At 38.1% G+C, this 15678-nt stretch overlaps 2 protein-coding genes across 2 annotated transcripts; both read right to left on the minus strand.

Annotated features, from left to right (window-relative positions):
• Positions 1-1347: 1347 nt before the first annotated feature.
• Positions 1348-3607, minus strand: LOC147867547 (APO protein 2, chloroplastic-like). Its single transcript, XM_087315334.1, has 2 exons — positions 3173-3607; positions 1348-3031 (listed from the first exon to the last, which is right to left on the minus strand). The coding sequence occupies exons 1-2, from the start codon at positions 3562-3564 to the stop codon at positions 2065-2067; spliced, it is 1359 nt and encodes a 452-aa protein (XP_087171460.1). The 5' UTR covers positions 3565-3607; the 3' UTR covers positions 1348-2064.
• Positions 3608-4910: 1303 nt separating this feature from the next.
• Positions 4911-9787, minus strand: SPT16 (global transcription factor C). Its single transcript, XM_087315332.1, has 2 exons — positions 9646-9787; positions 4911-8276 (listed from the first exon to the last, which is right to left on the minus strand). The coding sequence occupies exon 2, from the start codon at positions 8251-8253 to the stop codon at positions 5092-5094; it is 3162 nt and encodes a 1053-aa protein (XP_087171458.1). The 5' UTR covers positions 8254-8276; positions 9646-9787; the 3' UTR covers positions 4911-5091.
• Between the last annotated feature and the right edge of the window lie 5891 nt (positions 9788-15678).

Raw genomic sequence — 15678 nt, forward strand, 5'->3', positions numbered from 1 at the left:
ACACATCTTGTTTTGCTATGTTGTTTGTGTAATATAAGAGAGAGAGAGAGAGAGAGAGAGAGAGAGTGTGTGTGTGTGTGTGTGTATGTGTCGATAATGATCAAGGGCGAGAGACCACTCTCTGCCATTGAAGCTCGTGAATATAAAACACAAGAAAGGTTTCTTGTCCACCCAAACTGCTTCGAAAGCAATACACCTTACCCCTTTTCTAGTGAGAAAGAACCTCATTTTGGTGGCAATCTATTGTTTTAAGCATTTCAATCCAATATTCCACAAATGTCCCGCTAGAATCCATTGTTTCAAGAAGCCTCGTTCACATGTACAACTAGACTTTTTAGGTAAAAGTTATTCTCTTTTATCTAATAAGAGATATTCTGCTATGCACGCAATATATTGTTTATGTAATTGATGTTATCAACCACCATACCACATTCTTTTTCCTATACTATGTTGACATCATTTGCATCATCATGCCTTTTGGTTTCTTGGTAATGTAGTAGTGTTGTGATTGATCGATGATCAACATTTCAATACATACCTCTTTTTCAATACCACATTCTTTTACCAAAAACTATGTGCCTTATTGACGTATTTCAATCCATACCTCTTTTTCAATGCCACATTCTTTTACCAAAAACCATGTGCCTTATTGATGTAAAACGTCAGTGTCAATGATCTTTGATCATCATGAATTTGACCTCCAACCATACTGATGTGTACATACTCATCTAGTTATGTTGTGGTTTTTCATTCTATACATGTGCACTAATACTGAAATATAGAAACTTTCATGAAGCTCTTTTCTTATGTAATGTGAAACCACCACAAATTATAAGGGACCCTTTCAACGCTCATGAATGTTAAAAGACTATTGAACGTCCTATACTAATTGTAAGTATATCATGTCTATGACTTTAGTTCTTCAATATTTGAACCACCACAATAAGTTTGAAAATGATGCATACTTGACAAACACACATACTTGGAGAATACACATGCCCGCATAAGAAAAGTGACTATGTCAATTTTGCTAGAACCTTCATGAGTTGGTGAGGGAAGGGTTTCCATGCTCTATGTACATGGTCTTTTCCTTACATTCCCACTCATCTATTGTTGCATACCTAACAAAAATAGGTGGGGCTTCTTGTGTAAGCAAGTCTAAGATAAAAGCAAAGACCCTTTTGATATTGACCATGAGCCAAATTTTCAACCACGCAAAAGACCCATTTTAAGAAACATCAACACTAGAAGCGGAAATTCGGCGTATATCCCTTGTAGTTTCACACCCCCAATTTGAGAGTAAAGATGTTTATTATAATTCATGTTTAGGTACTACGTAGCAGGAACTAAAGCATCTTAATCTTGTTTCTTTTCTAATATTACATTTATATCCACATATCAATGGACTAATGTTTAAACCAACATCCCCCTTCATAATCATGCATACAGTCATCTTGATAATTGCATTGATAATAATACCAGCTTACCTTCTTATCTATACATATTTGTTACCATGGCACAAATTGTGTTTACACTTTGGACATACATACACCCATTGCACATACTATGTATGCAAGGTCTTGAAACACATGGTTCAAATCCCATTAGAGTTACCTCGGAACAGACAATCAAAGACATGCCTTTGACAGAGCAAAGTTCAGAGTCATATGTAGTCATAATGCAACAACCATTGCATTGCGCTTTCCAGAATCTAATGATTAACTCTTCTACATTGTTTTTCACTCCAATTAGCTATGGATATGTGGTAATTTAGTGACTTCATATGTCTCGAGGTTTACTTAAATCCACAAACTTGGCTGATAGAGCTGCAGATACAGATTGAGTTTATGTTGTAATATGGTAGGTACGAGAGAATAAACATATTTCCACCTCATATCTTCAACGTGATAGCAACATTAGATTCGTCTTGTAAAACGAAAGAACAATTGGGCTTCACTTCCACAAACTTTGGTCCCATCGAAACTTAACCCATTCAAGATAGGGTGGTCTATATATATATACACCTTGTAAATCGTGCAGATAGTCAGGTAAAAAAATACACTGCTAGATAGCATTATTCACCTCGGACCATGCTGGCACCACCACATCAAACCGCATCATAGGTTTGTAGTTCCTTGGAGGCATCGCTCCGGCTTGTACACAAACCTCGACTACCGCCGGAGCCTTCCCATAATACCTTCTCATTTCATTAACCAACAGAGGGGCCGAGGGATCGGGCACATGCCAGACATACTTAGGAGGTATAATATCATCAATCCCGGCTACTTGCCAGCCATGTTGCCCTTGCCTCCATTGATGTTTAAATTCCCCACATAACCTTACTTTATGACCTCTTGGCCCAATGTGCACTTCAGGGCAATATCCACAAACCCTAATGGCATACCTCTCCATCAGCAACCGCGTCATGCTCTTCATCATCTCCCACGCTCTTAATGTCTTTTCGGCGACTTGCCGAACCTTGTCGAAGCTCAAAGAAGACATGTCTGCATCTATGAAGGATTCAATGTTCTCACGCCTCCAATCGCGACATTGCTTCTCACATTCATGTGCAAATAGATCGCGATCAATATCAAACTCTTTATATGGGTCAACAATATCGCAACCGCTGTTCTTCTTCTTGGTATCCGAGCCAATAATCTCTCTGTCAAAAATGAATAAGGATTCAATTTCTCTTTGGAACTCAGGCAACAATTGGTGAGCTTCAGTTACGTTCGCACCAGAAACGCGTCTTATGGGGTTACTCCTTCTTAAGGTCGGGTATTCAGCCGGAAGATCTACTCCAGCCTGGATACAAAGCTCTACTAATGCCGGTAGTCTCTTCACATTAAATCTATCCTCGTGCCGAATTAGCTGGAACCTATCGAAACAGTGGTAGGCATCAGGAGAAACGAACACATCGTGGATGTCTCCCTTCATCCAGACATGCCGAGAATGGCGTGTGTCACAACCCGAGCCCTCGCAAGTGGCGAGATCATGACCAATAGTGCCCACATGGGTTTCTGCACAAAACCTTCACCAAAAAAGAAGAAAAGCATTGATATAACTAAACAACCAACCAATATGAAGAGACCATCAATTTCAGCAACAAATTGGCCCTAGAGCAGAAAAATGAATACCGATAAAAAAGAACAAAAAGAAAAAAGATACTCACTTGCATACTCTCACAGGGACAATCTCTAAGAGTTTGTGAAGTAAACAGAGGAGGGTTTTCCTGGCTTCAAGGACTATGTAAGCAACAGGAACAAGCTCTTCAACGAGGAGACCGTTGCCGGGAGGCGAGAGAGGATCCTCCAATGGCTGCTTCTTCTCTCCCTTGTCGGACAGAAAACCTCCCCTCCTCGGTGCGGAGACGAATGGTTTCTTCTTCTTCTTGGGCAAGACAGGGGGTAAGTCTGCATTCTGAGAGTAGTTAATAACATGGGAAGAAGGAGAGGGTGAGGATGACATGCCAGAGAAAAGCGGTTTGTGTGTGTTCTTGTTCTTCTGTATATCCAAGTGGAGGTGCCATTGATGGGAAGGATTAGGGTTGGGCAGAGATGCCATCTATGTCCTTCAAGAAAAATGAGGGACACAGACAGAGAGACACAGAGAGAGAGAGAGAGAGAGAGAGAGAGAGATTAAGAATTGGATAGATTTCAGATTGGACATGTTTTGTTGTTTTCAATGATTTGTTGGGACAATGCCTGACATACATATGTAGATTGCGTACGTTTTCCCATTGCTAAAGCCATTTGCGTCCGCTAGCTATGCCGCCACTTTTGGGCACCCCTTCTTGGGGGGTTGGGGGGGGGGGGGTTTCATTTACATATTAGGGTTTGTGGTACAACCATGACTATGAGAGTTGGGTTCTTGTTCGATGGGTCTCCATGGAGTTCCACATTACGAAATCCGACATTGGCAGTTTTTCCTGGTAAACTTTACAGCCACCTTTTCCTCAATGGAGTTTATCGTTGATTCATCTAGTCTGACCACACAATATAGTAGGGACCACAAAGAGATGTTTGTATTTCTACCATCTTGGAGAGGCTAAAATCATGACATGTGGAACTTGGAGAGAATCACTTTGTATGTGCCTTAGAAATAAATAAGCTCTATGATCCGAAAAGAGTGTTACAAGATTCCCCTATACGAGCACACAAAGTATTACAAGATTCCCTTTGCGTGTTTGCATGCTATTGCTAGCATCCCAAAGTTTGGATTGGCACAAGATGTGCCTCCATGTCCTTTACACCTTGCACTCAACATCGAGGCAGCTAGCTCAATCAGCCTTGAAACTGATGTTACACTCATTCTTGACTTACATTTTGCCAATACAACTCCGTAGTGCTTGAAAGAGCTCACAAATTTAATGACTCATAGGTGTTAGCCAGCCCAATTGGCTGGAAATCTATACTTGCCTACTTACAATCCAAGCATACATCGATTCCGAAGTTTTTGAAAGATGTAACAGTGTTCGATGAGCCTCACAATTGTGTTAAGGCATCACTGTTGATTATTACTTATGACATATTTAATTACTTATTATTATAACAAAAAAACCAATAGCTTACAGACATCTGGCACAAACACCCTGATCATTACAGTGAAGCTATGTCATTGAATTTACTAATCGCTTCTATTGCTAAAATAACATTTCATATACAATTTGATGTTTGGGTTAAACACTATACAACTTGTTCGTTAAACAAAGTCATGGATCACTCATCTATACATCAAAAACAAAGTTGTGAACAAAAATGGATATAACAAGGATTGCGAACAAAAAACATATTTCCTGCAACAATGCTAAAAGAGCAGCCAATATAGCGTATCAAATATCTACACATACATACACACATAAATAGAAAAAATATACAAATTGGAGACATCATATAAGACATGCACATGAATAAAGAAACCAGAGAATAATTTAAGCAATGAAGATCAAACTAAGCAAATTAGGAAAATTCTGCAATATGGTCAGAGAGCTTCAAGATACAAGACCTTTCCATCAACCTAATCAAAGACAGAGAGAGGGTGAGAGAAAGAGACTTTCCCATCACAGACTACTCAAAAGGATTTATATCTACCTTATCTCACTTTTGGCTTCTTCAATGGCATTTGTCTTGAGACATTTGCTGCGCGGGATTTACCCGCAGCCTTAGCCTTCATTCTCCTCCTATCATCCTCACTATCAGATTCGTCTCCTTTCTCTTTGTCTTCTTTTCTTGCTTCAGCCTCTAGTTCATCCCATGTCTTCCCCTCCTCTTCTTCAGAATCCTCCTCCTCTTCTTCTTCATCCTCCTCTGACTCAACCACTGATTCATCATCAGAATCCTCATCTTCTGACTCAGAAATCACCTCCACATCCGAGGGCTGATACCCTTCATCCGATTCCTCTGAGTTTTCTGAGTCCGAATCGCTAACCTCCATGTTGAGAAATTCCCATCCACCATCTTCGATGAATTTCTCTGGATCATCCAGGATCGTTTTTAGAATAGGTCGCCAGTTCAAATTCATCCTACTCTCGTAATACTTTATATTCATCGAATTCATCCATTCTTTTATGCCATCCAACGAAGTAGATGGTATTGCATCAATTCGAAGAACATCTCTTTTGAAATCCTTGAATACAATGGTCATATCAAAAGCCTTCTGGCCCAATCCTACCCTTTCTAGATTTACTATTTCTATGTCATTCAACGTAACAACCAGAAAAGGCTGTTCTATGAGTTCTACTAAACAGTTCACAGTTGGAACTATGAAAGCCGATGCCTTGTGTGGTACTCCATGAAAACCCAATTCTCGGAAAGGCACATCAAACTCCAAATCCAAGTCTTTAAACTGAGGCTGTTCCCATAGCTCAGACACTCTCTTCACAAAATTGTTGAACTCTGTATTTATTTTGTTCTTCCTATCCCTCTCTTGTTGCTCTTCTTCAATCTCATCTGGATCATATGTGCTTCTCCTTCCACCACCCAAAGTCTGAACCACATCCATCACTTCCACAAAGAATTGCACATCTTTCGTCTTCTTATTCCCTACCATGATGAAATTGTGGAGATGGAAATGTAACAATGTGATCATCTCCTTCTCCGCTGGCTGGAAAAACGCATGTTTGATATTTCTATACATGATATCAACCTTCTCATCAGGTTTCATGGTCGAATACCGAAACCCATTTACATGTGCTTCTAAAGTCCCACTCAATTTCCGTCCTTTGCCACCAAACACTGGTCTAATCCATAGATCAGAGAGTCTAATTGGCTTTCCTTTCATAAGCTGTAGCTTTTCTTGAGTGACAAGAGTAGCTCTCTCAGCCTTTTCTGATTCTCTTAGTGCAACTTGTCGCCGCAATGTCTTAATCATTTGGACAACTTGGTTCGTGTGCTTAGTGTCACTAGACCTAAAAGAAACTTCTTTAAGGTAAATTGCTCCAGGATATTTCTGAGAAGCTAGATCCGTGGCCGAATACCCAGTTCCAGGGACATTGAAAATGATCCGAATGTAAGAGTGCCCACCATCTTGCTGGCTTGTGACGCTCTTCACAGTGGCAATATGGAAAGGAACCATTAAGCCATATACAGGGAGCAAGATCGATTCATTCTTTGTATCCACATGAATCATCAATTCCTTGGAGTAAGGAATATCATCGACATTCCGGTAAGCTACAAGATCTCCAGTAGTTCTGACTACACCTTGACCATCACCAGAGCCTAATCCCCCTGATGCCAACCGCCGTGCTGTTTCTTCATTCTTCTGGCGAGCAAGCTCAGCTTGATGCTGCCTCCGTACCTCTTCCTTGGTCATCTCTTGATTATCAGACCTTAGAGTTGCACCATTGCTACCTGGCAAAGGTTTCCTAACCTTTTCTTCTTGCACTTCTTCTTCTTCATCCTTAAAAGAATATGCAATGTCATCGAATGACTTTGAACAGTTTGAAGTTGCATTCTCGGGACCCTTCTCTCTTATGACTACAGTGTCAGCCAGCAATAGAGAGAAATTCTTGGTCTTTGGGTCTTGTGAGCTCTGTGTCTGTAGATTCTGAAGACCTAAACTCACGTTGAAAATCATACCAGGCTTCAACACTCTTTCATTCTTAGCATTTAAGCTCAAACCTGATTCTCTAAATTCAATACCAATTCCTGTACCAGCAGTTTTAGTAATGTGAGGAAGAAATTCTCTTCCATCTTTTTCCACTACCTCTATGGCTGCCTTATATGCTGCTGAAGCAGGATTTCCAGGTTTTAAAGCACTCATTGCAGCCTCATGAGCCTTTTGAAGCACTTTGTAAGCTTTTTCTTGCAATGGGTCAGCATCAATCAAGTAAGACCTAGCAACATTTGCACAATAACTATTATACCGTGCACCGATGGCACAAATAATTACTCCTAATGCATCATAATATAGTGGGTCTTCATTGCTGATTGCACTTGGCCTAAGGTCGAAAACTCCACCACTCTGAAACACGGGAGGGTAACAAATGTCGACATTTTCAGATTTCAACTTCACCTTCGCTTTACTTGGATCCACAACTGCCTTCTCAGTATCATCCATGAGTTCAGCATGAGTGATTTTCTTTTCTTCGTCAATTACAACCTCTAGTTTGTGGACAACATAGTTCTGAAGCACTGATGCACAAAGAAATGATGCTTTCCTGATGTTTTGAATTTCAGCCTCATCTTTCACAGCAAAAATCTCAGATAAACCCGCTGAGACATCGACCAAAGTGAAGCCAGATTGGTTCAAAACCTCATTCCATTTCTCCATCAATGGGCCCTCTGGAGCTTCTTTAGGAAGCCATCCAACCACACACGTATTAGGTTTCTTTCCCAAAGAAATTGCCCCCAGCATCATTTGCATAGCACTGCTTCCATCATCATCACGAGCCTTAGCATGGATCACTACTTCTAAACCAAACAATTCCTTGGAGGATTTCTGCAGCTCTTCAAGAAGCATTGCTTTCTTATTGCTACACAATACATGGATTTGTTTCTGTAGAAACAGCATTATAGTCTCAGGAAACTCGTAACCGAGGAGCCATGTATGAAGAGCTGATGATTTCAAGTATCGGAGATCCTCAGAAGGAGGAGGTGTGACGATTGCTAAGCTTTCTGATCCTGACCAATGCTCTTGTTTGTTATCTTTCCAATTTGCATAGAGTGCTTTGATTCTCTTTCCAAAAGTGGCGAGGTTGATTTCATACTTTTTAGACGCTGTTGCCTTTGTATCTCCATTCCTCGCATCCGCCATAACTAATACTATATAAAGCGCTCCTGAAGCACACAATCATAAATGGAAATTCAACACGCAAAATAAATGAGTAACAGATATATTGTAAAATGAAGACTGAAAGAAAAGCATGGAGAAGCAAAAGAAACAAACAAGATCAGCATTTTTCTTTCAGTGGAAAACTAGAAAAAAAATCTTTTTGTGTATTGGCAGAAATAAATGACTCGCCCTTGAAAAAAACCAAACCATAACACAGATTGCAAAAGTGTGAAAAGCAACATGAAAACTGGAACAATATTTTCACTTACAAATTGAAAACCAAAGAAATGTTTCCATAAAAAATAGGCCTTATACTTAACCTAACACAGACTTAAGCAGAGAAACCCAACAAAAAGCGATGAGTAAGCCTCATTCAGATATTCTCATCCAAGTTAGAGCAGAATAAAAGCTTCTCAACAAGAATAAACAAATTGCAATTGTTACCAGGTTCTGGAAACTAGGTTAACAATGGAGTCACACAAAAATGTGGGAAGAAAAACATACTAGGAATCTCTCAATCAGACTGAAAACAGAAAGAATTTTCTCTTCAAAAAAACAGATTTTTGCAGAGAGAAATCTTTATACAAACAAAAGATTTCTTTCTCTTTTCAAACTGGAAAACAGGAAAAAAAAAGTGTTCTAGTGAAGCACGCTACATTTCTTGACAGAGAAGAGGATACGAAAAGTTTTTTTCCAGCTCATTAGCCAGAAGAATTAGGTTTTAAATAGGGATTTTTGACAAAGACGGAAGAAAACCGAAAACTTTGTTCTTTATCTTTCACAGTGAAAAACTGCAGGAAATGGAATTAATACCTGCAGATCCTTTTTAGAAACATGGTTTCCTTAAAACATTGATGTAGAAGACGAGGAAATTACTGCTAGCTTTTTCTCTTTTTCAAAATGAAAATCAGAAAAATTATTTTTTTCCCGAACACAGATTTTAACACAGACAAATACAAAAGAAAGAGAAACAAAATTCAGTTCTAGAAAGGTAGTTTTATACTGAGTGAAAAAAATTCTGCAACCCTAAATCCCACCTAAAACCTTATGCCACAGACTCGAAACCGTACTTCTACTCACACCATAGTAGCGAAACCCTAATTTAATTTTCTCTGTGCTCCGGACAGAATCCTAAGAGACTTAACACGAAACTCTAACTTCCTGGCGTCAGGAACGCATGAAACCCTAATTTCCAATTTCTCTGCGCGTCGTTAGAAGCTTCAGATCACACAGAAGATCTTTCGGAAATCTCAAGCGACAAAGAGACCCTAACCGTGGGGGAAAGAGGAGAACCAAAACCTTTCGAAGCAGCGAGAAACCGTAAAGAGTACAGAATTGGAAACGAGGGGGGAGAAGGGAAATGCGAGAATTCACCTGGAAACGGCGAGAACGGCAGGGGAAGGAAATGAAACCTTGCTGTTTTAGTTGCTCTGCTGATGGTGTAGGTCGGCGTTTCTCTGCATCAGTCTCCCGCCATAGCCAGACCTCCCTCTCTCTGTCTCTCTCTGTCTACTCTGTCTCGGGAAGACGACGACGACGACGACGACGGAGTGCCTTCCCTCGCAAAATATAATTAATTAATTTAATTTACAAAAAAGGTGATTTATGTACTTAAATAGTTATGTATTTATGTATTTATGTATTTATGTATCTATGTATTTTTGTATTTTTGTATTTTTGTATTTTTGTATTTTTGTATTTATGTATTTATGTATTTATGTATTTATGTATTTATGTATTTATGTATTTATGTATTTATGTATTTATGTATTTATGTATTTATGTATTTATGTATTTATATATTTATTTATCTATTTAAAAAACCCAGACAAAATAAGATTAATTTGTTTTTTCATTCACTTAATTTAATTCTGATTTAATTGGGGTTTTTCTTTTTTATATATCTTCGATTCGATTAAGAGGCTCTTTTTTTTTCGTTTCCCTTTTCTGTATTTAAATGAATTTGATTTCCAATTTTTATTTTTTTATTTATTTTCCAAAATCCGCATTTTCTTCATAACCAATTATTAATATTTTTTATTTTATTTTATTTATTTATTTATTTTATTCATCCCGCCAAAATCATTTTCACAAGCCTTTCCTTTGTTTTCCTCTCTTTGTGTGTAGTATCTCTTCTATTCAATAAATGCAGAAGCTTCTTCTTCTTCTTCTTCTTCTTCTTCTTCTTCTTCTTTTTCCTGACCAGCTATCCATGGCACCACAGGTCACATCGACCGCTGGTGATCGCAAAGCCTTCCAGTTAATAATGGCCCGAGCTTCCATCGCCATTCACTCCGTATCGTTGGCCCTTGGTTTGGGCCACATCTTCAACAAAGCAGCAAGTGACACTTGAACCCATGTTGAGTATGTAAAATGCTAATCCAAAAGCCAAGCTCCATAAGATCATGTGGGTTGGTTCAAGTTCCTACTTTGTGGTGGTTGTTGGTCATGCACAAGATTGCATATATTGGTCATCGAATGTTCGCCTATTGATTTGTGATGTACTTTATATAGGGTGACAAGAGTTATGTTGGGAGAAAACAAATTTGTCATGGCATCATAATGGTTTTGTATGAGTTCATTCTCTTGATGTACACTGGGTACAATGTCTACAATTCCTAGTTAGTAAATAACCAGACCTTTTGGCTAGAGTCCAGAGGATTACTTTAGCTTCTTAGATCATTCTTGTAATTTGCACCTTACCGTGTAGAAATCCCCTTTTGCATTCAAGTCAACTTTCGCTAATGCCTGTTTCATACGTACAACCTTGTCCATTGTGTTTCATTATATGCATTTGGTTGGACACCCTCTCGGTAATTCATGCCAAGGACTTGTGCTCTTTAACATAACTTTATTTGAATCATTTTTGGGAGTCAGTGTCCTACAAAACCCAACTTTCTGATAGACCTGGATTTGGATCGTCTTCAAGCTTGGTCGACCCTTTATTATCATATGAGGCATGTTTACTCATTCTCTTCCACTACTTGAAATGCATTTTTTATATCTTCCCTTGCTATTAAAACCACTTTCTAATGGTGACACTTGTTGAATTCTTTGTTAAAGAATATGAGCATTGAATATCAAATATGATTAGCAATGCTTTTTTGTTGAAAAAACATTGTTTCCCATTCCTTTCATATCCATGGAAATACACCCATTACCCTATTTTTTACACACGACCTTTGATTGACTATGTTGTTAGTTCACATTGTATTGGGCAACAATAACATAGATCTAGATTGGCATAGAACTTTGCCCCTCATATAATCCTTGTATGTAAAAGCTTAAAAAGATATTTCCACTTTCTGGCCTAATTTTCACATCGTGGGCTCATCACGCGCTCTTATTACATTTACACCTTCAACAATTGGTGTTATGTTCTCGATAGGCTATATATGCAATCAACTATTAACAAAGCTTCATATGTTAGGAATACTCTATTGAACTTCCAACACATCCTTCCTACTTTCCATGATGTGTTTATGTGACTATCCTTTATCATCTCTTGGAATTAAATATTGTAGGTTTTAACATTGTTCTTCGTCTCTAATTATTGTGTGTGTGGGTGATAGTGTGTGGTCCCTTCTATATGTCAAAAAATGTGTAAAGGGCATTTACGGAATATCTTAACATGTTCTATTTACATGTTGGGGTTACATTATTAATAGTATCCCTGTTGAACACCTTCAATTTCTCCTCCTGAGAAATCAGATCACTTCCTTTTACTTCATTTGTTTTCTAGGATAACGAATTGTCTTTAAACTAAAATCCCCTTTGATTATTATTATCCACCAAACTAGCCATCATCTGTTAGATCATGTAGATTTGGTTAGACATATATGTTATTTGACCCATGGTTCTAGCTTATACGTTCTACAATCCATTGCTTTCAATATACCACTAAGAGTAGTCTTATAGAAGATCAAGTATATGTGTATTAAAGACAACTAGTGTGTGTTTGCAAGACGACAAAGAGAGAGAGAGAAAGAGAGAGACTCGGGGTAGGCCATAGACAAGATTTAGCAATATATTAGCGAAATAAGGGATGATTATACAAGGATAAAACTACAGATTATACTAAAACTACATCGGAAATTATGAATCAAAGATAACAAATACTAGATACAAGAGAGGGCTTGGTTTATATAGATCACTTTATGTGTGCTTCACATAGAAGTCTAAGCATGTCTATCGTGATAGGAGAGTGAGTGGATTACCTAAAGTATCCACTTCATTCAATCGAAGTTGTCTCCCATCCATTAAATACAAGGGTGGACTTAATTACACACATGCCCCAAGGAGTGAGTGTCCACATGTGTGTGTGATTGAGTTTCATATCTCAAAATTCTACTCAATCTTGAACATATTGTATATTAAGTGGATGAAAAATATTGTTTTCCTTCACTCCCTTGAAAGCTTCGTAGATCAAGGGGATGTAGGCCAAGTGTCGTAAAAAATTGTCTAAGCTTGTCTACTAGAAGTGTCTTTGTGAAAATGTGTATCTCTTGAATATGTTGGAGATCAATGTCTCTCACTAGAATCTATTCTCAAATGTGATAGAAACCTCAATGTGCCTCATTTGTTGGTTATTCAATGACAAACATGTAAAACTTTGATAAGGGGATATAGGTATAAACAAATCGAATAAGTATGCAAGTGTTAGAGTCTAACTAATTATTTAAGCATACCATAAAGAATTATGGACCAAAGAAAGGAATGATGGATGTTGGACCAGTCGATCGCCTCCTAGAGATGACCCCAACCTCCTCGATGTCCCATGCCATCAAGGGTTGATGTGAGTTGTACCTTGGGTTCCGCAAGGATTGCATGTGCTTAACTAACCATAGCCATATCCAAGCCTCCCTTCATAAGAACCTAGCCAACCTTCTTATTTGGGCAGAAACCCTAGGCCTTGGTATTGTCCACACTTGACTAGTTTATGTGAAGAGGTCAAGTGATAACATGCTCAATAGTTATCTCACACTGTATGAATTGTAATACTCAATTCATATCCGCGGTCCTTTTAGAATTAACCCATACGTATTCACCATAAGACAAGGAAAAATTACAGAAACCCTATCTCATGATCAATTATGGTTATGCACATAACAATAAGTTAAATGTAAGGACCCAATTATGGGCCATACTAGAATCACTAGAGTACAAGCAATTACTTTTTGGGGGGCTAGCATTGATTGATGCAATCATAGACAATGAAAGCCTTTGTATAAATATGTGTATCAAGACTCAAGAATGAATACGTATAATGAATTGTATAATTATGTTGTTATGTTTAACAACTGGCGCTCCATTTCAATAAGTGCTACTTAAGTGTTTGTCTTCTTGGATGATAAGCAAACTCATGTGATTATTCTAGTCATTGTATCATCAAAGTCCCCTACCAAGCTAGGCAACAACTAAGTTGAACATAGAGAAACCAACATTGCCTCCCTCTCCCTCTATAGGAAGTAGCTTCCAACACATTTGTCTGCTTGTTTCTTAACAAAGATGATCACCAATGCAAAGATCTTCCTTACAAGCCCACAATAACACTTGCCATTGACAATGTGCCAAAAATATTCTAGACAAGCATAATGAACGTCATCCGACTATCATGGTGACTCCATTTCAACCACCAAACAACATAATCGCACATGCTCCTACTCATATTGCACTTTTGCTTGATGTTCCTAGGTCCTCACCACCAAGGATTCCCTAGTGATCATAGTCATCCCCATTGAGGACCTTTTGATCTTTCAATACTTTACTCCCCAACTCTACTTTGACCAAATTGCAACATTCAATTACGAGAGTACATTTGAAGAGAATTGGATCCCTACTCCCCTCCCAATGCCATTCCCATGTGCTTCCATTATAAGGAAGATGCCATGCCATGCCCCTTTCCCAAGTTTTGTGAAGAAGATGACTCAAAGGAACAACTCATTGCCTTCCTCACATAAAGGAATCGTGCATCCCAATGATTGGGTCTAGATGATGAAATTAACATGTCTCAAATACCTAACTTTAGCCAATCATTATAGAACCATGCTACCTACTTTTACAACCACTTCTGTTAAAGTCAATTCCCCACTTTTGATCTCGTTTAGAATGCCTACAAATGTTCCACTACAAGGCATCGCCAATCTTATGTGGCTTATTAGCAACCAAGGGAAGGTCTAGTGTAATTCATTATTAGCTTCCAACCACTCCTCATTAGATACCATGTGTTGATACAGGAGGAAGATCTTAAAGCCATCTTTCTATTGGCGCTTTATGAGCCCTTGTGAATAATAACTCTCAAGGTCCTAAAGTTCTCCAACACCACGTATGAGGAATTGATGTATTTGTATGTGTTCAATATGAACCAAGTGTAGATGAGTCACATGTTCATCATGATGAGTATTTGACGTCTTGAAGCATTCGAAGAAAATAGCAAAAACAAGAAGATTTGATGTGGATAAAGAAGTACAATAAAAGGTAAAAAATGAAATTAAAAATCAACAATAGTACCACCAATGAAAAATATTGGTTCAAGTGGTTAGAATAAGTGATTTTCAACATAAGGATTGCAAGCCTAGATCTCATTGACATTGCTTTGGAGGCCACAACTTCAATAATAAAGAATAGGCGCTAGTCCACATGACCACCCCCTAACATAGGTGAGAGACATATATGAGTCCCTAGTCAATATCTTGTACTACTGACTACAAACATGGATCATACCTAAGGTTTCAAGGAGGAAACACATGTGTATGAAGCTAGAGCTTTGTGACACTGTCAAAGTCTTTATCCAAAATAATAAAGAGGACCTTCTTCATGAAGGACGTATCTCCCCTTCTTATATAGGCTCAAACCCTAGGCCCTTGTCTATTTCCCATTTGGTTGCTTTTTTATAAGTGGCCAAGAGATGAAACATTCTAAAGTTAGCTCCTATTGTAGGATTGAGATAATTCAATCCTCACCCTTCATTCCTTATAAATTTGCCCACACCTAGCATACAGGTTAGAGAACTATGGTTATGGTTAATATGCTCGTAACACTAAATTAGTAGCCCTAAAAGTATGTTTTGCGTATCTTATTCTAACCCGAAATCTATGTATGTGAATCCCATTAGGAACATTAATAGAATGTGGGAAATTTTGCCCTACTTGACTATGAATGTTGCAATATATGAGGCTTAAATGTACGTTTGTTAACCCTAAATTTATATAATATGACATATCTAATTCTAAGCCTAAATGTATATATAATTGTTTATCTATTAGAATTTTATTCTAGCCCTAAATGTATATACGATATACCAAATTTGCACGTGTGACTCTAACACTAACCGACATTATGTAAACCTTAACTTTGAATCTTAATCAAATTAACAAGCAATATATGAAGCTTAAATCTATGTTTGTT

The sequence above is a fragment of the Azolla caroliniana genome, unplaced genomic scaffold (assembly GCF_043228905.1).
Source record: "Azolla caroliniana isolate FFs.n. ecotype wild unplaced genomic scaffold, voAzoCaro1.0.p SCAF_2, whole genome shotgun sequence".
Lineage (NCBI taxonomy): Eukaryota > Viridiplantae > Streptophyta > Polypodiopsida > Salviniales > Salviniaceae > Azolla > Azolla caroliniana.

Coding starts and splice junctions, on each gene's coding strand:
- SPT16 (XM_087315332.1), bottom strand. CDS start 8,253: ATGGCGGATGCGAGGAATGGAGATACAAAGGCAACAGCGTCTAAAAAG.
- LOC147867547 (XM_087315334.1), bottom strand. CDS start 3,564: ATGGCATCTCTGCCCAACCCTAATCCTTCCCATCAATGGCACCTCCAC. Junction 3,032..3,172: donor GTCCCTGTGAGAGTATGCAA/GTGAGTATCTTT, acceptor TTTTTGGTGAAG/GTTTTGTGCAGAAACCCATG.